This window comes from Trichosurus vulpecula, chromosome 8, assembly GCF_011100635.1.
Source record: "Trichosurus vulpecula isolate mTriVul1 chromosome 8, mTriVul1.pri, whole genome shotgun sequence".
Lineage (NCBI taxonomy): Eukaryota > Metazoa > Chordata > Mammalia > Diprotodontia > Phalangeridae > Trichosurus > Trichosurus vulpecula.
Window position 1 is genome coordinate 228,315,838 of NC_050580.1, and position 23,859 is coordinate 228,339,696.

The 23,859-nt window shown below is 41.7% G+C and overlaps 1 protein-coding gene across 1 annotated transcript in view; it reads left to right on the forward strand.

Moving 5' to 3' along the window:
• Window positions 1–12,555, forward strand: part of GALNT16 (polypeptide N-acetylgalactosaminyltransferase 16) — a 118,319-nt gene extending 105,764 nt beyond the window's left edge. Inside the window, exons 13-15 of the mRNA XM_036736982.1 lie at window positions 2,928–3,069; window positions 5,141–5,257; window positions 9,460–12,555. Coding sequence (XP_036592877.1) covers window positions 2,928–3,069; window positions 5,141–5,257; window positions 9,460–9,597 — 397 coding nt within the window. The 3' untranslated portion in view covers window positions 9,598–12,555. The remainder of the gene's footprint in view (window positions 1–2,927; window positions 3,070–5,140; window positions 5,258–9,459) is intronic.
• Window positions 12,556–23,859: the final 11,304 nt, after the last annotated feature.

A 23,859-nucleotide genomic window follows, 5' to 3' on the forward strand; every position in this document is an offset into this window, starting at 1 on the left:
GTTATTGTAAAAAGATGCCAGGTGGGGCAATCGTCTGTGCGAACTGCAATAGTGTCTGGGGACCTAGAACCTAAAAGGGGCATGGGAGTCGAGGGGTACTCCATACTTGGAGGCATCCTTCTTTTCCCCTCCTTTTTGGGTTCTTCCTATGTCCACAGTATCATCTCATATGGCTGGCCTCTTTGCTGCTAGTCTTGAACTCCCTTACCAGCTATTAGATGAGAATGGAGTGAAAGCTCCAGGGGAGTTGAGATGTAAAAGTAAGGAATATCGGAAAAGAAGAAATAGAAATAAAAAGCTGTGGGACTGATTTGTAATAAAACAGGCTGGGGCTTCCACATCTAAAGGAACATTAACTCATTCATAGCAGGCTTTGACAAATGGGGTTGCCCAGAAACAAAATATTTCAAGAAGTTCTTCTTAGGAATTGTCTTCAATGCCTGTTGTTCTCTCCTTCTCTTTTCCCCACTTCCCTTTCTTCCCTTCCCCTCACCTCTTCTCCCTTCTCACTTCCTCTTCCTTTTCTCCTTGTTTCTTCCTTTCTTTTTATTGTTGTTTAGTCGTTTCAGTCATTTCCAACTCTTCATGACCCTATTAGGGGTTTTCTTGGAAAAAATCCTGGAACGGTTTTCCATTTCCTTCTCCAGCTCATTTTACAGATGAGGAAACTAAGGCAAATAGGATTAAGTGACTTGCCCAGGGTCATACAGTATCTGAGGCCAGCTTTGAATTCAGGAAGATGAGAGTCCTGACTCCAGGCCCAGTGCTCTATGCATTGTACCATATTCCTTCTTTCTACAAAGATTTATTAAGCACCAACATCATACTGCACTAGGTATTAAGGATATAAAGACAAATGCAGTACAGCTCCTGCCCTCAATGATTTCGCATTACACACACATTCACACTCACACAGTGTTCTGATCACACTGGCCTACTTAAGTCCATAACATTTCATTTCTCACCTTTTTTCCCTTGTGCACATGCCTAGAATGCCCTCTTTCTTCATCTCCACCTCCTAGAATTTCTAGTTCTCTTCAAGGGTCAGTTTAAATGCTGCCTTCCTCAAGAGGAGTTTCAGGATCCTCCCCAACTGTTAGTACCCTCCACCATCCACCCTCCATAATGACTTTGTATTTTTTTTTGTATACATGTGTATAAAAGCAAATGTTTTTACTTATTTGTGTCTGTACCATTTCCCCCCAGTAGCTGGTAAGCTCCTTGAGTTCAGGGACTATTTCTTTTGTGTCTTTGTCCCCAACACCTACCACAGTGCCAGGCCCCTGGGTTACACTTTAATGCTTGTTGAATGGAATCAAATCGGAGGAGCTTACATTCTATGGATGGAGAATATTCTATTGATACTCTATTTTTTAACAACAGCTATCACACAATGTCTATGTCCTAAACTCCTCACTTTTGAATGCTCCCTTGAAAGAAAGAGGAACAAAGTCTCTTTTCTTGTATGGTTCTTGAACTGGCTCTGAAGGCAATTTCAAAAGAAAAATTTCATAAATGTTTTGAGCAGTCTTATTGGCGGGAGCACATGTGCCCCCCCTACCCCACCCCCTGCACCAAGAGACTGCTCTGAAGGGAACAACATGTTTTTTGGATGGATAGCTTATGATGTATTTGTTTAAAAGCGACATTTGTTTTCAGAATAATAATAACTAGTATTTATATAGAGTTTTAATGTTTATGAGGAGCGTTACAAATGTTAGCTCATTTAATCCTTACAATAACCTTGTCAGGTAGATATTATTATCTTCATTTTATGGCTGAGGAAACTGAGGCACGCGATGGTTAAGCGACTTGCCTGGAGCCACACAGCTCGTGTGTCTGAGGCAGGCTTTGAACTCAGATCTTACTGACTCCAACTGCAGAACTCTAGCCACTACCTAGCTTCCCTCAGTAGTTTCACCTTGTCTGCTATTTGACTAGGAGGCTCCTATGGAGGAAGGTGGTGGAAGTGAGAAGGGAAGGGCTCAGTGGAGGTGTGTAAGGGTAGAGAATGGTAGTATGTTCGCCAGACTAGAAAGGGTACTAGATTTGAAGTCAGAGGACCTGGATTAAATCTTAGTTTTACTGTTCACTATCTGTGTGACCTTGGGCAAGTCGCTTCCTCTCCCTGTGCCTCAGTTTCCTCTTATTTCTGGGGCCGTAGTAACCAAAGTATTTAGAGAAAGAGTGGGTAGAGCTGGTGTATTTAAAGAAAAATGACCAATATAATTCTGCAGTTCACAGATAAATTGCATGTGGGGGTAGCATGAGGAGTCAGGTTTGATTAGGGAAAGTGGTCATGGTGGTCTGGGGTCCTGAGGGTCTTTTTGTTTATGTTTATGTGTTCTTCTGATAGCCTTAGCCCCTAGGAATAATAGTTTGAAGCACGTCTTCTCTGCAGAGTTGGGTTATGCTGCAAAATTGTGCTGGGGTCAGGAGTAGCTATAGTCACTACCCTCCCCAAGGGGGCCTTTGTCAAAGATTCCTGCCAGTAATGGAACCCATAAGGGAGGCATCCAAGAAGAGGGGCCTTAAGCAAGATGGTTCTATTAGTGGTAGCAATAGTAATAATGATAATAATAACAATAATAATCAATTTAATAGCTTTGTTTTAAATAATCATTAGCTGATAATTTAATAATTATTAATACATTATGATTATTAGTTGTATGTAGTACTTCAAGGTTTGCAGATCAGTTTCCTTGTAACACTCCCATGAGACATGTAATGTAAGTTATTATCCCCAGTTTACAGAGAAGGAAACCGAGGCACTGAGAGGTTAAGCGATACCCATAGTTGCATAGCTAATGAGATGGAATTTGAATCCAGGTCCCTTGACGCTATAGCCAGTGCTCTTTCTACTACATAGGGAGGCAACTCCAAGGGCAGCACTCATATTGACACAGTTGAATGTCCTTTTCTCTTAGGATCCCAGAGAAGGAGCTAATTCCTGGTATCATTAAGCAAGGAACAAGTTGCTTGGAGTCCCAGGGTCAGGACACAGCAGGCAACAACCTGGTTGTCATGGGGAGCTGCAAAGGGACTTCAAACAATCCTCTCATGACCCAGGTAAGCTGCTTGGAAAGCTGGTGCCACCTTTCTGGGCTCTGACCTAATATAGCCTCATTCCCCACACAAAATGGGTGAAAGTATGAGAAAAGCTCTGAATGATGTTCCAACAGCAGAATTGCTATGGAAAGGTGGGACTCTTCTCACCTCAGTTCTTCATCCAATCCTCTTCCTCTCTCTCCATCTGTAACCATCACATTCATTTCCCCAATAAAACCATCACCACACTTAGACTTTCTTCCCCTTCCTGCTCTGTTTTCCATCTCCTTCCCAGCAGCTATCTTCTGAATGTCAGTTAATACCCTACTTATAGGAATCAGGCTTCGTAAGCTTCACCTTGAAAACAAAAAAAGAAAAAAAGGTCTGTATGAGTGCTACCAAATGAATGCATACACCTTTCACAATATATATATGCTAGGACCCATAGAATCTCAGAGTTGGTGGAACTATTGGGAATTGAACCCAAGTGTCCTGCTACACTGCCCAACTCCCTAGTTCTTCTGTATATCACCTTCCTCTCTAAATAGCTTTAACTTTTTTTTCATTCATTCATTCCTCTGTTTGTTTTTAGTATATTTTTTAGAGTTCCAAATTTTCCCTTTCCCTCCTATCTCTCCCCCATCCATTGAGAAGGCAAGCCAAATGATATGAATTATACCTGTAAAGTCATGTGAAACATAGTTCCATATTAGCCATGTTGCAAAAAGAAAGAAAGAAAGAAAGAGCAAAACAAGTATGCTTCAATCTACATTCAGAGTCCACCAGTTCTTTCTCTGGAGGTGGATGTATTTTTTTTTTGGAGGGGGGAAGGCAGGGCAATTGGGGTTAGGCGACTTGCCCAAGGTCACACAGCTATTAAGTGTGTCAAGTGTCTGAGACCGGATTTGAACTCAGGTCCTCCTGACTCCAGGGCCAGTGCTGTACTCACTGCGCCACCAAGCTGCCCCTGGATGTATTTTTCATCGGGAGTCCTTTGGAATTTTCTTGAATCATTGTATTGCTCAGAGTAGCCAAATCTTTCATAGTTGATCATGGTTTCAATATTGCTGTTACTGAGTACAATGATCTGGTTTTTCCATGAATCCTTTCTAATACAGGAAGTGATGAAATCCCCAAAGCACTTATTACAGACATTACAGAATACTCTGTGTGTGTATATATGTACATACACACACAGGCATATATATATATTCTATATGTGGGCAGCTAGGTGGTGCAGTGGATAGAGCCCTGGGCTTGGAATCAGGAAGACGCCTCTTCACATGTTCAAATCTGGCCTCAGACTCTTCCTGACTGTGTGACTCTGGGAAAGTCATTTAACCCTGTTTGCCTCAGTTCCTCATCTGCAACATGAGCTGCAGAAGGAAATGGCAGACCACTGCAGTATCTTTGCCAAGAAAACCCAAAAAAGGAATCACAGAGGATTGGACATGACCTAAATAACTAAATAACAACAAATGGATCTAAAAATAGATAGATAATGTATCTATCAATATATATGTATCTATGTATATGTTCATATATATGCACACACATACAAAACTCTTTACAGAGACAGAGGGATACTTAGATAAATAGATAGATATAGAAAGATATATTGTTTTAGAGTCACCTTCACAGCAGTGAGGATTCAAGGGCAGGCCACAGACAGGAGGCCTTAATGGACTGATTACTGGAATTACCTGGTGCCATTGTGCATTCCATTTCTCACAGTCTTCTTGAAGGCTGAGACAACTTGGTCCTTTCAAACATTTTGCTTTAGGTATTTATGGACATAATCCATTCTGTGCTTGCGGAACAGCCTTATTATGACAGTCAATTGAGTGAACTACCAGAGGAGGTAGACCCTGGAAAATCAAGGAAGGAGAACAAAATGCTTGGTGAGACTCTTTCACCGGTCAAACGGTATATTTGAAATTTTATAAGCACAGAAGCAGGAAAATAGACATGATGAGTGTTGAGTATGTTGCAAACCCATTTTATTTATCCAAACAATATAAAAGATAAGCATCCCCCAAAGTCTTAGGCCTAATGTTAACAACAGACTCTTTTTATTTTTCCTAACTTGTAGGAGTGGGTATTCAGTGATCCTCTGATCCGGCAACAGGACAAGTGTCTCTCCATCACATCTTTCTCTACAGGGTCTCAAGTCACACTGGAAGCCTGCAACCAGAAAGATGGCAGACAGGTATATGGCACCATGTAAATATTAGCCTTTTTCTTACTCCTGTGGATAACTCTGTCATTCCTTACCCAGATCACAAAGTTTTTATTATCATTAGCAACATGAAATAAAATTAATAAGGCTCCTAATGGGCAGAGTGCTTTTCAAGGGCTGCTGTTAGGGGAAACTTTTGAGTAGACCAAGGTGAAGATTAGAGAATTATATCATTAAGTGTTTGAGCTGGAAGGGGCCTTATGCATTATCAAATCCACTTCCCTTATTTTTCAGATAAGAAAACTGAGGTTCAGAGAAAGGAAGGGAGTTGTTCTATTGTGGTAATAATTGTACCTTACATTTGTGTTGGCCTAACCACTTAAAAAAATGCTTTCACAGACATTACAGTTCTTATTGTCACCCAAATCTCTCCTGAGGATCAGCTAATGCTCTGATCAGTGAATAGGTCTTTCCCTGTCTCCCTTTCAGGATAAGTACCATGTTACAATGAAAAGAGAATTCTGACTGGGAGTCAGCAGACTGATTAGGCAAATCTCTTAATCTCTGTAGATCCCAGTTTCTTCATCTGTAAAATGTAGGATTTGGACTAGGTGATCTTGAAGGTTCCTTTACAATCAAAGGTATAATGGTCAACGTTTAACAACTCTCTCTCCAGGATAAAAAAAAAACAGTACACCTGACATACTTTTACTTTTAATCTGTATTAATAACACTTTAAGTCTGGATAGTAGACAGCTAAGTAGCAGAGTGGATTGAGTACAGAGACTGGAGTCAGGAAGACCTGAGTTCAAATATGACCTCAGACACTTACTAGTTGTATAACACTGGGCAAGTCACTTAACTCTGTTTGCCTCAGTTTCCTCATCTCTAAAATGAACTGGAGAAGGAAATGTTAAATTACTCAAGTATCTTTGCCAAAAAAAAACCCCAAATAGGGTCATGAAGAGTCAGACAAAACTGATACAACTGAATGACAAAAATCAACAAAACAATACAGCAAGTCCTGATTTACAGTGTTTGCCAATTTCTAAATTTGCTAATTTCACACTGAAAATTTAACAATCATTTCTCCAGGACTATTAGAGTTGACTCCAGCACACCTCTGCTGGGGATAACTCCCAATTTCAATGCTTCAATGATCTCTTTTAAAATCTACCTAGAGACAGTCTTGATAGTGTCACCCCAATGGTTCTCTTCTTTGAGGTTGATGCTTCCTCCTTTTCAAGATTTCTTCCTCTAATCTCCAGTTCAGATACATTGAATTTATGGTTTTCCCCCATCACTATCATGGCTCCTGTTTCTGTATACACAGTGGTCAAGATGAAACCTGTGACTAGACTCTATACGACAATGTACCCTCTTGCCTCTTGGGCCATGAAATTTCCACATGTCCTGATCTGGATAGAATTACTAGGAATGAAGGACCAAGCAGTTCTCCAGAAGTTCTCCACCTCAAACCACAGACCCTTCTCCCTCATACTTATCTTTCAACTCTTCATTTCCCAGTCATTTCAGATGTCACAAATCCAAGAGGAACTTGTATACTTGTACAGACAGCTGAAGGCAGCATGGTAGAGTAGAAACAGGGAACTAGCAGTCAAAACTTTGTTGCTGAGTTGTTTCAGTCATCCAACTCTTTGTGACGCCAATTGGGGTTTTCTTGGCAAAGATAATGTGGTTTGTCATTTCCTTCTCTAGCTCATTTTACAGATGAGAAAACTGAGTTAAGTGACTCACCCAGGGTCTCACAGATAGTAAATGTCCGAAACTGAACTTGAACTCATGAAGATGAGTCTTCCTGATTCCAAGCCGCCTGTTCTGTTGACACAAAATACCTGGTTTCTAATGCAGGCTCTCACATTAGTTGGCTATGTGACCTTAGACAAATTGTTTCCCCTTTCCCCTGAGCCTTAGTTTCCTCGCTTTTCAAATTGGGAGCTAAGATCCCTCTTACCTGTCCCATAAAGGCAGTAGGAGACCAAATTTAGATTGTGAAAACGTCAAAAAAAAGTTGAAAAAATGCCACGCACATTCAAGGCAGCGTTCATCTTCTGAGATTCCTGGAATTGGCCAGTTGCTGGAGAAGTTGAATGTGCTGAGAGAAGACCAGTTGTTCTTGAGGCCTGGTAGAAGGCCTACTCTAAGAGAAACCTGTGCGCCTTCTGGTGTCTGGTCAAGGTATGATACTATGGCCAATGAATAATTGGTGGTGGGTTCTACAAAGACTTTTTTGGACCCAAACTCCCATGGAAGATTGGGAATATCTACTCCAATCCTTCATTTATAGATGAGGAAACTGAAGCCCAAAGAGGTTAAATGATCTGTCCCTGGTCCTACAACTAGTTAGTGGCAGAACTGAGACTTAAATCCAAAACTCCTCACTAGAAGTCAAGTGGAAACTACATCATGTTGTGAATGTCAGGAGCTGGAAAAGACACAAAGAAAGGATATCTTAGGGAATCAAGTGGTGTCAGCTGCTTCCTCTCAAACAATCTACTCTATTCACCATTGACTGATTGCTCTCTGATGTCCCTATACAAAAGTCTCTGGATAATTTCACCGAAGAATTGTCTCCTATCATATTTTTTGCTTTCTCAGTAGGTGGAAAAGGGGGTATGGAAGAAGGAAAGAATTTAGAACTGAAAATAAATATTTTAATTAAAAAAAATTGTTCCCTAAAATTTATATTCCCTTCACTTCCAGATCCAAGGTTGTGTGTACCCCTGCAAATTGTCTTCCCTTCAGTTCTACCCAATAGTTTATTGCATGAAAATCCCAGTGTAGACTCCCCTCTACCCAGCCCTTCCTCCCTAACCTTCACATTGAAGTCACTCACCTTCTACTCTCACCATTAATATAGATCATCACTGCTGCTTCACTAGCAGGAATTACAGTAGAAATACTTGTACTCAGATGTAGAGCTACTCCTTCACTTTACTCAGTCAAACGAAGGGCAGAGAGAGGTGTAAACAGGACTACTCCCCTTTTCTAGGTGGTCCAGTGCAGTACTGGGCCTGGAATCAGGAAGACCTGAGTTCAAATTCTGCCTCAGACACTTTCTAGCCTTGTGACCCTGGGCAAGTCACTTCACCTCTGTCTGCTTCAGTTTCCCCAACTGTAAAACAGAGATAATAGTGGCACCTACCTCCCAGGGTTGTTGTGAGGATCAAATGGCAATTTAAAAAAAAAAGTACTTAGCACAGTACCTGGCACTTAGTAGCTACTATATAAATGCTTATTTCTTTCCCTTTCTTCCCTAGTTTGCTCCACCAACTCCTAGTGCCTCTCCCTCATATTTATATTGCATATATTTTTCAAAGATTTAAATGCGTACATGTTTTCCCCAAAATAAAATGTACTCTTTAAGGAAGGAGGCTGGTTTATTTTTATCTTTGTATCCTCAACACCTAGCCCAGTACCTGGCACATAGAAAGTGCCTAAAATGTTTGATTGATTGATTGGCTGAGAAGTAAGGCAGGAGAACTAGATATAGAACTTAGCATTCATTCCTACTTCCATCTTGAGCCACATTACCCTCTAACCTAGGTCAAAGACCCAAGCTTTCTCTTGGGTTCCTGATGACATCTCCTATCCAAGTCATATTCCAGATGGTCTCCAGCTGTTTTCCCTTCATTATTAGATAGAGAAAACTGAGACACCAGGAAGTAAATGAAGTAGTTTGAGATGTCCCTGATGAATCTATAATGGAGTCAAGAAAGAAACTCAACTCTCCTTCACACTGCTCATAGCCCAAGCTGTCATGGTACAGACCTGTGATTTTTTTATTGATGCAGAGAACTCCAATATGAAAATTCTCTCTGCTGACATAGGTCTCCAACTAGTCTTACAGAATTGTCTTAAGGCACAGAAAAGTTGGGCAACTTGCCCGTGATCACAGGGTAAGTATGTATTAGAGGCAGGATTTTTTGGCTCTGGAATGGTCTTCTACCTGCCTCTCATGGGGAAATCTGGTCTGTTTAAGTAGATGCTAGACAAGTTGTCTCAAGAGTCTTAGCGTATTTTAAAGCCTTTTATAGCTTAAAACAGCACTGAGACTTTTGGGACACACTGGTTATGGGTCACAAAATGATTCTGAAGCTGAAAAGGAGAGTGTGGTAGTAGACATATACAAGATGTGCCATGTTACGTGCCTAGCTATGGTTGCTTTTAAAAAGAAAAACCTACTTTTCTCTCTTTCTTCCCCCTACTAGAAATGGAAGATGAAGGGTTCTTTTATCCAGCACTTGGTCAGTGGCCTCTGTTTGGAGAACCAATCCCCACAGGTGGTGACCGGACTGTGCCAGGTGGATTCACCTGCCCAACAGTGGGAGTTAATGCAAGCCACATGATGGTAGCCCAAGGGACCTCATCCTTCGTTTTTGCATGAGACTTTGGGGCTGGAATGGGGTTAGGGTGGGGGAGTGTCAAGCCGGGTTGTTTTCATCTTGTCAACATTTCTGTTGGGATCATCAGCAAACATCACCACCATGTTAAGTGTTTTTCCAAAGCTCATGTTGGGGGAAGGAGGGAGGCAGTGGCATGTCCATGGACTCCCCGCCCCTAGCAGTTCTACCTGTACTCCTAGCCTTACTTCTGGTGGAGAAAATGATAAGGACTATGGACTGTGACTGGCAAACTCAAAGACTGGGCAGAGTTGGAGGTAGCACTTTGTCTTTTTCTTATTTCCCATCCCTATAGATATCCCTGACCCTAGTGCCTCCAGGCCTAGTTTACCCACAATGAGGGACGACAGTTTGTATATGAACATATGGGTGATGTTGTTATGTGTGGACAGGAAGACCTAACTCCTCTGTGGTATTGCTGTCTCCTGACTGGGGTCCTCGGCTACAGAAGGGCTGTGGGGTAACAGGATGAGAGGGGTGGAAGAGATTCATAATATGGGGAAGAAACAATTGAAAAATGGGATGACCACTAGAGGAGATGGGTCAAGGGGTAGGATGAGGGAACAGCCCAGGGTTATCAGTGCAGAGTCTGTACAGGAGAAATCCCAGGATCATAGTGGGATGCTTAAAATGTGTAAAGGGGCAACCCTAGAAGGCAAAAAGATGGATAAGTTGATGAAAGGGGTAAAGTAGACAAAAGGTAAAATCCCAACAAAGGCCCTTTGCTTTAGATGTACTTTCACCCTCATCAACGCCATCCTGGATCTTCTGGGCTGAAAAAGACCATTTAGTAAGAAGGCTTGGAAGACCAGTTCATTAAACTGTTCCTGGTGACTGTTCCTTTAGGGCTTGGACAATTTCACCTTGGTTTTAATTTCTTAACCCCTATTCCCTATGCTGGAATCCTCAAGGATAACGCTCTCCAAATTTTTTTGATCCTGCATCCTTATAAGTTTAAAAAAGAAAAACACCACCACTTTTTTATAAAATGGTGGGTATTCTAGGGGGAGGGGAGGAGTTTCTGATGGCACCTGTACAGCTACTACGGGTGAGGATTAATTATAACTGTTCTGAGGTGCTGACATGTTGTACTGTGAAGAGCGAAGGTAGGTATGGTTGTTTTAGAGATAAGCCCAATGATTGGCTATCCTACGGAGGACCCATCTTCCTACCTTTCCATTGGTTGGCCAAAGGCTCCTTAAAGTCAAGCCCCACCTACCAGCTCCTTTGGAATCATGCCACACACCCCCAGGGGCATCCACACCCACTTTAGAGGCAACTGCTCTAAGAGACATTCTTGAAAGGAGCTGGACCTTGAAAGAGTTTAAATGACTATTAACATATGGTTCCCAGCTCTCCTCACTAGCCACTTTCCCCCATCCTCCATATGTGACTTGTGCTTTCTGAAAGGTCATTTGTCTTTATAAGGAGGATGTTATCTTGGGGGTAGAAGGAATGGGGCTCCTTTGCATGGTATGAATAATACCTCTCTCCTTTCAGAAACCACAAGGCTACTCCAAACCCTGCTGTTATTGAAGGACTGATATAGAATTGGGAGCTCTGGTTGAGCAAAGAAAGCTCCCACTTCCTTCCCTTCCCTACACTTTGGCCTCCTCCTAGAGTTCCTCCTTCCCCTCCCCTCCACAACTACATCCTCATATTGAGCCAGGAAGGTATGTCCTTAGGGGTTCTCTCTGGTGGCCAAAGGCTGTGCATCTACTTCATAGTCTCCTGTGATTCTTCCCTTAGAATAAACCTCCACAGGGCTGCCTTCCTCCTAGGTTTAGGCATCACCCAGGTACTATAAGGGCCTAACTTAGTCCAGCTCTAGACCTTTCCAGATGGAAAACACAAGGTCTTCTTGAAGTGCCCTCATTTTTCTTTCTTCTCGATATCTATAGCACAGAGTTGTTATCACATCTACTCCCTGGCCTGTATCATTCTTTTGAATGGTATCCAAAGGCTCTGTGATAGCGAATGTCCGTGTTGTATGGGGGAGCATCTCAACAAGTTTTTCTTTTTCTGAACTATTACTTAGAGGCTATTCCCCCTTTGAGGGGAGTGTTGTCAGTGTCTTATGTTATACTTATGTTATAGCAATGTGTTCCCAGCCCTGGGGAGGGCATAATCGTGTTGGCCCCATACCTCTCGGCCACAGTATAACATTTTTTGTGGGGCAGCGTTTACCCATGGAACTCCAACGTTAAGTGTGATGTTGTTTCATCCATTCTTGTCCCTCTTGGCAAATTAACACCACCCAATCCAGTCTAATCCAATCCAAGTTCGTTCGACAAACATGCATTGTGCCCCTACTATGTGCAGAGCACTGCTCTCAACACAACAGACAGCCTTCATTTGATTTGGACCACATATTTAGTATAAAAACTAGTAAAGTTCTGAATCATCTCAGGATAGGTTGTAGGTGTAAATGGCCTTTATGTAGAATTTGGATTGATGTGATGAGAAAATTTGATGAGTTATTTCCAAGAGTCCCAAATTTATTCCCAGTGGTCATGTCAGAAGGCTCAGAGCTGCTTTGTTTTTGTTCTTCTTGACCAAAGCATGTGCTACTTAGCTGTCCTTGAGGAACTTGTCTCTATGAATGCCTGGAATAAAACCCTTCTCAAACACATGTGCACCCCTTTCCTTGGCTCCCAGGTCCCACATAGCCTCTACATCGATGTATGTTCCACCCTGCCCAGGACTATCTGACCTCCTGGTTGGTAGTCAGCTGCTTCTTGCACTGATCTTTCTCAGTGATATCCCCAAAGCCTCTGGGTGGGGTTCCCATAGTGTTTTGCAAGTGACATTGATAGCTGCACAATTCTGGGAGCCCAGTGGAAGAGAGGAGATTTGAGAATAATGATGATGACAATGATAATAAATGATACCTTGCAACAACAATAAGTGGCATCTTGTTTGATTCTCACAACAGTGACATGAGGGTGGTAAGGCAGTTATTGCCATCCCCATTTTATAAGCAAGGAAGCTGGGACATAGGTTAAATGATTCACTCCAAGTCACACAAATGTGGTTGTGACAAGGTCAAAACAAAAACCTGACTCTTCTCTAGGGTTGAAAGAGGGCAAAAGACCCTGGCCTAGGGAGAATCCTTATAAGGTCATGATAAGGTCAGGACTAGGAACCATCTATCAACTCTAAGCCCCGCACACATTCTACTCTATCACATTTTACAGGCGCCTGTGGCAAGCCGAAGCTCCAAGGTCCCCGTATGAACCCTTTAAATCTAACAGCAGCAATTGTAAAGAGAGGAGTGTTCTTTGGGAGTCTGAGAAGTAGGGATGTTGAGGGGGGTGGGGTGGCACAGAGAGGTACCTGACAGGTTGAACTCTGATATCTTTGAGGGGACAGGATCATTGTACCTGTTTTGTATTTTTCCCCCTTGCCAGGGGCATGGGGAAAGTTGGTATATAGGTGAAGCATTGCAGGCTTGACATCAGTCAGATGGTTTACTGATGGGCCAGCCACAAGTATGCAGCTTGAAAACCAGACCAGGGCTTCTTAAACTTTTTCCACTTGTGACCCATTCAGCACTTTTTAAATTATGGGGGTCATGATCCACAGTTTAAGAAGCTCTGGACTAGACCAATGAACTAGATCAAGGGAACTCAGGGAGCTGAATCTTAGCCTCAGTGCAGGTGAGTTCTAGGAATTCTGTGCTGTTCTCCTTTGTGGTTGAAAGATGGCAGAATGATTTTGACCAAAGGAGAATCAGGATGAGCCAGATGAGGCCTGGTAATTACTTGTAATTGGTAATTGGTAAATGAGGCCTGGTTATAAAGCTTTAGTGTCCCTCAGATTTCTTTTGTTTACACTTCCCATTTCTGAAAGGTCATTGGTCTTTATAAGGAGGATGTATATTATTTCTCTTTTTCCTTATAAAGCTCAGAGAGTACATTTTGTTATGGTTGGGAGCATATGGGGAAAGGTGTTTAGGAAAACAGAGAAGTGAGTGCTAAGATCAGAGCATCCAGCAATAATGGTGGCCGTGGGCAGGGAGATGAGTGGAACAGGTAATTAGGGTTTGGGTACAGCACCTCTGTACCTAGGATGCTGAGCTGGTTCAAGGACCTAGGAAGGTTGAAACCAAAGGGCTTGATCCAGAAGCCCCAGGTGCACAACTAGAACTCAGTTCCCCCACTGGGATTCAGTAATCAGGGAAGTTTAGTAAGAAATGAAATGTGGAAAGTCCTGAGGGACAAAAAGGCAAGATCAGCTGTATAGGCTGGTGCCTAGGAAGCTGACTGAGAGTCAGTGAGGCCAGAAGCCAGAGGCCTGGGTTGGACCATTCACCTTTTCGTTTAGAGTATCTCCTGCTTCATTTTGGGTGAAGGGAGAAAGAAAAGGGATAAAAAGATGAAACTCATAACATTTATTATTCCTTCTCCTTGGATAGAACTAAAATCCCCTAGCACCCTAAACAATGCTTTTCTTTTGATCCCCAGAGTTGAACCTATCACCTATCACCAGTCATGAAATTCTAAAGGTCCATCTTTGATTTAGGATGAAAATTTGGCTGGGTGTTTAACCCATTTGGTGTTTTCCACTCTAAACCTACTCTGAACGGGGCTACCTATTATTCTCAAGATTCTGGGAGATTCCTTAGTTCCCCCAAGCTGAGCTAAGACCTAACTAAGCCCAGAGGGGAAACAAATCTCCATGACCTTGGAGACAAGAGAGAAAAATGCACTCTTAGGCCACATTTATAGACTGACAGTGCCAAGATAAAGAGAAGTAATACAGCTCCACTCTATTCTGTTCTGGGCGAATTACATCTGAAATACTGTATTGTGTTCTTGGAACCACATTTTAAAAGGGACTCTGACAAACTAGATTCTTTCCGGAGGAGAGGTGCCAGAATAGTAAGAGGGTTTTAGAAACCATGTCAGATAAGAAACATCTCAAATAGCTAAGGATCTTTAGTCTAGAGAAAAGAAGACTTGGAATTTTTGAAAAAATCTGGAAAACAGATTTGTTCTTGTTGTTCAGTCGTTTTCAGTAGCGTCCAGCTCTTTGTGACCTTATTTGGGGTTTTCTTGGCAAAAATACTGGCGTGGTTTGCCATTTGCTTCTCCAACTCATTTTCCAGATGAATGAACTGAGGCAAACGGGGTAAAGTGACTTGCCGAGGGTCACACAGCTAGTAAGTGTCTGAGGCCAGATTTGAACTCAGGAAGATGAATCTTCCTGACCCCAGGCCCTGTACTATGTCCACTGCACTGTCTAGCTGCCCAGAAAACAGATTAGGAAAATCTGGGAATTATCAGGAAAACAGATTAGACTTCTACGAAGCCCAGAGTTAGCTTTATTGAGTGGAAATTATAGAAAGGGAGACTTTGATTTATAATAAAGTATCGCTTGTTAATAATTAGAATGTTCCTTGCCTTCATGGAAAGTGAACTTCCACTGGTCACTGGAAGTGTACATGCCCAGGCTAGCTGTTTACCCTGTCAGAAATGCCATATAGGAGATTCCTATGATTCCTGAGGTATCCTCCAACTCCAGGATTCTATAAGGCATAGATGTTCCCACTCCAAAGGAGTGTATATGAGGTAAGAAAGCCTTTCGCTTTCCAAAAAGGCCAGAAGAGTCATGAGTGTGGTAGCTTTGATGGGATTCTGGAAAATCCACAGGTCCCCCAAACATTCCCCAAACCTCCCCACTTTTCCTCTAAGGCAAAGAACACTGATTCCTCAATGCCCACTCCGCTTTTCCCTCAGCAACCAGCAAGGACATTGACTATGGAATGACATTGAGATAATCCTCTTAAAACTATAACATTCCAGCTAATGGTTTTGTTGTTCAGTCGTTTCAGTTGTGTCTTCATAACCCCTCTTAGGGTTTTTTTGGCAGAGATACTAGATTGGTTTGCCATTTCCTTCTCCAGCTCATCTTACAGATGAGGAAATCGAGGCGAACAGGTTAAGTGGCTTACCCAGGGTTACACAGCTAGCATCTGAGGCCACATTTGAACTCAGGAGGATGAGTCCTCCTGACTCCAGGACCAGCACTAAAGTGCTGGAATAGATCCACTGCGCCACCTAGCTGCCTGTTAATGGTTAAACTCGTCTAAATCTGATTCTTCAGAATCTCAGGAAGGCAATCCAGCCTTTGCCAAGAAACACCACCTCAGGGTCTACTTCCAGAATGCCTAGTGAGGCCATACAGAACTTGGAATCCTGCCTCAGATACATGCTAGCTGGGCAACACTGGGCTAAACCTCACTTTTTTCATCTGTATAATGGGAATCATAATCCTCATGGGATTGTTGTGAGACTTAATGGAGATCATTTATGAAAAATATTTTGTAAATTCTAAAGCTTTATATAAATGTCATTCCTTTCGAAGGAAACCACTGGTGCCTGCCCTGTTTATTTTACAAGAATTTGGTTTTTATGTTCAAACTGCTTTCTCTCAGAGGTTTTCCTTTGGCTCAGGAAAAAATGGCAGCTAAGAAAGTTTTGTATTTAATCTTTCCCCTCAGCAAACTGATAAAAATAATATAATCTTATTTATACATTTAAACTATCAAAGGTTGAGATTGTACTAAGATTTCTGGGGCACCCTATGTAAGCACTTTACAAACATTATCTCTATTAGCCTCACAAAAACCAGTTAGGTTTTTACAGATTATCCCATTTTATAGATGAGAAAACCTGAGGCTTGGTGAAATCAACTGGTCATACAGCTAGTATCAAAGGTGGGATTTGAATCCCACTCCTGGCTCTCAGACACCTGACCTCTCTAGTCACCAGCCCCTCAACCTTCAGGACTCTGGCAGGGCTGAGCTCTTGTAGCAGTTCACGTTTCTGCATAGATTGCATGTGTCTACATTGATCTGAGGAATCCTATCTTTCCTAAGGAAACCAATAGCACCTAGCTATTGGAAGTATGGTTTGGCAGAAGTCAACACAGTGTTAGGTGCTGAAGATAACAAAGACAAAAATGGAACTGACCCTGCCCTCAAGGAGGTTATGGTCTACCAGGGGGAAAACATTTTGGTATATACAAAGTAAAAATAAGGTGATTTCAGGAAGGAGAGACACTTCCAGCTAGAGGGATCAAGAAAAGGCCTCAGGAAGCTAAAGTGGGAGCTAAGTTTTGAGGGAAATTCGATGTTCTAAGAGGTGGGGTGGGCTGGGGAGGGGAAAGGAAGTGTATTTGAGATATAGGAGGAAGCCTGTGCAAAGGCACAGTATGAAGGGCAGTTTGGTTAGACTACAGAATGTTTGAAGGGGAGTGATGTAGAATACACATGGAAAGGTAGATTAAACCAGTTTCTAAGGCCCTTAAATGGCACACATGTGACCTTGCTTGGGGTTTTCTTGGCTAAAATACTGGAGTGATTTGCCATTTGCTTCTCTAGCTCATGTATATTTGACCCCAAAGATAAGAGGGAGGCAATGGAGTTCATTAAATAGAGGAGTGTTGGGGTTTTCAAATCTATTTTTTAGGACTATCTGTGTGGAATACAGATTGGAAAGGGGAGAAACTTGGGGTCAAGAGACCAATTAGGAAGATAGTCTTGGCAAGAAGTGACAGGGGCCTAAACTATGATTATGGCTGTGTGGTAGGAGAGAACGGGATAGAAGTGAGCTATATTGTGGGGTTAGAATTGACAATACTTGCCAACTAACTGGGAGAGTAGGGGCAGCTAGGTGACATAATGGATAGAGCACTGGCCCTAGAGTCAGGAAGACTCATCTTTCTGAGTTCAAACCTGGCCTCAGACACTTGCTAGCTGTGTGACCCTGGGCAAGTCACTCAACCCTGTTCACCTCAGTTTCCTCATCTGTAAAATGAGCTGGAAAAGGAAATGGCAAACTGCCCTGGTATATTTGCCAAGAAAACCCCAAATGGGGTCATGAAGAGCTGGGCATGACAACTCAACCAAACTACAACTGGGAGAGTAGGAAAGTGAGAGATGGTGAGGAGTCAAAGAGGACAAAAAGAGCCCTGCAAGGGAAATCTTTTAAGAGATCTGTGTTCTAGTCTTGACTCTCTCTCTACTTGTAGACAAATCACTTTATTTCTCTAGCCTTTTGATCTATAAAATGAAGGAAGAGATTAGTCTAGATCAGAGGTGTCAAATACACTCCTGAGTGCAGCCCAAACCAGATTAAGATGTAGTTACTGTCTGATTTTAATATGTTCATTTAAAAAAAGAAATATATAAATATGTATGGTATTCTAAGTCAACATGCCACCTGTAGGGATCCTTATGTGTGATTCAGTGGTCCCTGTTTCTGAACCTACTGGTCTAGATAACCTTCAGAATGGTCTCCTCAAATGCAGTCTGTGCCCTCTCCAACCTACACTCTAAACAGTTGCCAAATTGATAGGTCTTAAACATCTCTGATTGTGTCACTCTCCTGCTCAAGAATCTGCTATAGCCCCCTTTTGCCTTTAAATAAAACACAGACTTTTCTGTTTGGTATTTCGTTGCTGTTCAGTTGTTTTTCAGTCACATCCAACTCTTTGTGACCCCATTTGGGGTTTTCTTGAGTGGTTTGCGGTTTCCTTCTCCAGATCATTTTGGAGATGAGGAAACTAAGGTAAACAGGGTTAAATGACTCGCCCAGGCTCACAAAGCTAATAAGTGTCTGTGGTCAGATTTGAAGGCAGAAAGATGAGACTTCTTGACTCCATGCCCAGCTCTCTATATGCTGCACCACCTAACTGCCCCAGCCAGGTGGCATTTAAAGGGCATTTGAAACCCTTTATAATCTGGCTCCAACTTCTTTTTCAAGATTGATTTAGAATAACTCCTCATATAGTCTGCAGTCTTGTCCAACTGTTCTATTTGCATCCCACCAAGACACGAAATTCTATCTCTCCACCCGCATCTGTGCACAGACTGTCTCTCATGCCTAGCATGTTCCTCCTTTTCACCTCTGCGTCTTGCTATCTCTAACTTCTTCAATCACTATGATAATAGCTAACATTTACATAGCACTTACTATGTGCCAGGTACTGTGCTAAGCATTTTACAATTTTTGTCTCATTTGTTACTTACTTATCTCCATTTTACAGATGAGGAAACTGAGGCAAACAGAGGTTAAGTGACTTGCCCAGGATCACCCAGCTAGTAAGTGTTAGTAGCTGTATTTGAACTCAGGTCTTCCTCACTCCAGGTTGTCTCTAGGCTCAACTCAAGTGTTAACTCTATAAAAGACTTTTCTTTACCCCCTAATTATTAGTGCTTGCCATTTGTGTGTGTGTGTGTGTGTGTGTGTGTGTAATTTCATTGGTATAAGGAATGGCCAGGCAGGAAACTCCATCTAGCGATGCAAATTAGCAACGGTTCTCAACACTCAAAGATTAAGTGACTTGCCCAGGGTCACTCAACCAGTGCATGTCAGAAACAGGATTTAAACAGGCCAGCTCTCCAACCTGCTCCTCAGTCTACACCATAATACCTCTCATGTTTATCTATCCGTGGATCAACTATTTCCCCGGAGAACTTTTTGAGAGCAGGAATTGTTTTGGTTTTGTCTTTATGTTCCCAACAAGTAGCACAGTTCCTGGCCCAGAGTAAGGGCTTAATACATTCTTGTTGAATTTAATTCAGTCAGTAAACATCTACTAAGTGCCTACTCTATATCAGGCATTGAACTCAAAGATCCTCCCAACTCTAAAATTTTGAGAGTCTCTCTTTTTTCTGTCTCACATTTCCTGACTGTTGAAGGTCACCCTGTGTTAGTGACAGACCTTGGATGAGAACCCAAGAGTCCTGACCTCAAACTGTATCACTGGCTTTAAGCCCTTATTGTCTAGAAGGTTCTCTATCAGAATCTACTCTCAAGTGCAAGCCTTTCTTGCCTTTACTCTCCTTTTTCTGGGACTGCTCCAAAGATCACTCTTCTCTAACTTCCCTCCTGCAATCCTACTCTCCAAAATCTCTGAGAATCACTTTAAAAGTGATCTCCAGTCCGAGTTATCTGGAAGGATCCTATGTTAGGAAAGCAATGCCTAAGCAAGTCTCTCCGTCTCTTTGTGACCCTGGAATCAAGAAATGAGAGGAGATTGCAGAGGGAGTGGGTGGAAATCCAGTCATGACTATCTCTCTTTCCTACAGCAACCCTGGGAGGAGAAAAATATCAAAATAATTCCAGGAAGAGACTAACTATTCTAGCATAACTTGAATGGGTAACAGCTGTTCTTGTTGTGTTTCCATGGAAACTGCTACAGAAACCACTTTACTATTCTGAAGCTGAACTGACCCAGGTAAAAATAAATACCATACCTTTCCAAAATGAACTGTGTGGCACCATCAGGTTTTCTGACTTGGAGACCATCTTAAGTTGTTCCTATATCTCTGGCCTCAGGAATGTAGACTCTTCATCAAATACCCTAGTAAAGTCACTTCAGCTACAGAATGTCCTCCTTCCCTTTGTCCTGAATACATACATACATACATACATATATGTATAGATATATACATACACACACTTGTACTGCCTTTTCTGCCCTCAGGGCTGCAGTGTTTATTACATTCATAAGTGTGTGTGTGAATATATGTACATATTTAGTTATTTTAGTTATTTTTCAGTTATGTCCAACTCTTTCAAACCCTGTTTTGGGGCTTTCTTAAAGATACTGGAGTGGTTTGCCATTTCCTTCTCCAGCTCATTTGATAAAGTGACTTGCATCATACAATTAGAAGTGTCTTAAGCCAGATCTGAACACAGTTTTTCCTGACTCCAAGCCCAGCAGTCTATCCACTGTGCCACTTAGCTGCCTCATATAAGTATACATAGGTTGACAATTACAGATACGTAGAGTCTTTAGAGCCCAACTTTATCCAACTTATGGGACAAACTGTAGGCCAGTGGTGGAGGCCTCGAGGCCACATGTAGCCTTCTAGATCCTTGGGTGCAGTCTTTTGACTAAGTCCAAGTTTTATAGAACAAATCCTTTTATTAAGAGGATTTGTTCTGTGAAGTTTGGATTCAGTCAAAGGCCCACACTTGAAGACCTAGAGGGGCCACATGTGGCCTCGAGGCCACAGGTTCCCCACCCTCACTCTAGATCTTACCTAGAGGCCCTTTAGTCAAGGCCTTCATCCAAGCCCCATCCTTCCCAAGCCCAATCCATTCCCAGTCCAAGGTCCTTCTTTCCCTGGCTTTCGTAAAATTCTATATTTAGTTACACATTTTTTCAAAATTTTTGTTTATCGGGGGTGAGGGCAGGGCAGCTACAGATTCAGCTGCCGTTGGGCTCTAAACACTGGCTCCCTATTACCTCTAGGATCAAATATAAACTCCTTTATTTGGCATTTAAAGCCCTTCATAATTTGCACAAAATCTACCCTCATCCAAACTAGTTTTCTTGCTGTTCCTCACACATTCCATTTCCATTGCATCTTCCATCTGAGTGCCTTTTTACTGGCTGTCCCCCATATCTAAGAAGATATTCCTTCATCTCCTCCAAATCTGAAAATTCTTGAGCTCCTAACTCAACCCAAGCTACCTTCTACACAAACTCTTTCTTTTTCCTCCTAGCTGCTAGTGCCTCTCCTCCCTCAGCCACCATCCCCACCCCAATCCTGTATTTGGGGATAGGGATTAGAACCTATTCCCTTGACATAGAGAATTCCTATGTAAGCAAAGTCCTCCTCCAGCACCTTCTCTGCAACTCACATGGTCTTGGAAAGTTTCCTAGACTCAAGGAGGACTTCTTAAACTTTTTTCCACTTGAGACCCCTATCAGCGCTTCTTAAACTGTGGGTTGTGACCACATACATAGTGCAGAGACTCACAGTTTAAGAAGCACTGGAAGAACACAGAGAAGTTCAGTTACTTGCCTAGGGTCTTACATCTACATCACCTGTCAGAGGTGGGAGAGACTTAAACCAGGTCTTCTGGGCTTCAGGGCCACCTCTATATCTACTACATAAAGCTGTCTCTCTACCTTGTATTCATTTTTTACATATTTTATTTGTATATATGTAAGATAATCATTTAATTAAATATTACTTTTATTACTACAAGCCTATGAGATCAATCAATGAGCCCCAATTAAGTATCAGATACTGTGCTAGTTTTCTTGGGACATAAAGACAAAACAAAATAAGGACTGTCCTCAGGGAGCTTTCATTTTACCAGGGGAGAAAACATATCTCTATCTATCTGTATGTAATTTCATATGTGTGCATATGTATATATATATATATATACACACACACGCACATTACATACACTTACATGTATACACACATACATATAGATATGATATAGAGGCACACACATACAAGTTTGTGTATACCAAACATATATATAGGGTAGCTAGGTGGCCCAGTGGATAGAATTCTAGGCCTGGAGTTGGGAAGATCTGAGTTCAAATTCAACTTCAGACATTAGCCGTGTGACCCTGGGCAAGTCACTTAACACTACCCCAGTTTAAATGGCAAACCACTCCAGTATCTTTGCCAAGAAAATCCCAAATGGGGTCATGAAGAGTCAGACACGACTGAAACCACTGGATAACAACAACACACATACACACAACCAGGTTGACTTCTGAACTATTGTTTGCTGGTATCCAGAATCACAAAGTTTGTTCCATTCATTAACAATGAAACTATAAACTGGTAATTGGTCCAACAATTTTAGAAAATAGTTTATAATGTTGGGAGAAAAATCACCAAGCTGTTTTACCCTTTAACCTAGTGATCTGACTTCTAGGTATAAACTCCAGACAGGTAAAAGACAGAAATAGAAGTTTCATATACAGGGTGTTTCTAAAGTCTGGACACATAGGAAATGTGGAGTTATTGCATCAAGTTCACATGAATCTTGTAAAGCTCATCAACATTTGCATCACAAATAATGGAAATCATATTGAAGATGTTATTTGTTAATATTCCAATTAAATAAAATATTGTTGAAAATTTCATTCATTTCATTTCTTGAAAATATGCATTTTTGCCTGTGTGTCCAGACTTTAGGAATACCCTGTATATCAAAATGTGCATTTCAACCCTTTTCATTAGTGGCAAAAAACTGGGAAGAAAGTCGATGTCCATTCAATGGATAATGGCTGAAATTGTGGTCAATGAAAATAATGGCGTATTATTATGCCATAAGAAATGATAGATTTCATAATTCAAGAATTCAAAGAAACATGAGAAGACTTTTAAGAACTGATTCAGAGTGAAGAAAGCAGAACCAGGAGGACAATGTATGCAAGAACTGCAATGATGTAAAAACAAACAAGCAAACAAAAACCAGGAAGTCATATTCATTCATTACCATGGCCAATATGTAGGTGAGACTTCAGATAGAGGGCTGGAGATTTGGAATCAGGAGGACCTGGGTTAAAATCCAGGCTCAGACACTTTCTGACTGGGTGACCCTGGGCAAGTCATTTAATCTCTGTTTGCCTCAGTTTCTTCACCTATAAAATTATAATAATAATAATACCTAGATGGCTTAGTGGATAGAGTGCTGGAAGACATGAGTTCAAACCTAGCCTTAGACACTAGCTATGTGACCCTGGGCAAGTCATTTACCTTCTATTTGCCTTAATCCACTGGAGAAAGAAATGACAAACCACTCCAGTATCTTTGCCAAGAAAATCCCATGAATGGTATTGATGGTGCTATGATCTATGAGTTCACAACGAGTTGGACACAACAGTGTTGGACACAATAAATTGCAATAATATCTGTAAAATGCTTTGTGAACTTTAAAGTACCATATAACTACTAGTGATATTTTCATATGGTGTCATTTATTGTTAGGCTCAATCATTATGTTGGTTGGTTTTGCTTAACTATTTTCCTTTGTTACAAGGGTAGGTTCTGTGCAGAAAGGGGTATATTTGGTAGTCCATCAATAAGCACTTATTAAGCACCTAGCATGAAGCAGGGGCTCTGCTAAGCTCTGTCGATAAAAAGAAAAAAAAATGAACCATTCTTGTTGTCAATATAGGGAGGAGCTCACATCCTAAAAATAAAAGGCACCAATAAAACTTTTTTAAAATACACAATGAAACTATACCTATTTAGCTTACATATGCAGGCACTATCGTAGGAGATTGCCTCCTCTGTACCTGAAGTAGGGAGCCATTTGCCAGGAGGGAGAATTCTTTTATTTCTCAGAAATCTGCTTTGGACACCAGACAATCTGATCCCCCTGGTCCCCTGGGGTCTTTGCTTCAGTTTTCATAGAGGCTCTTTCCACT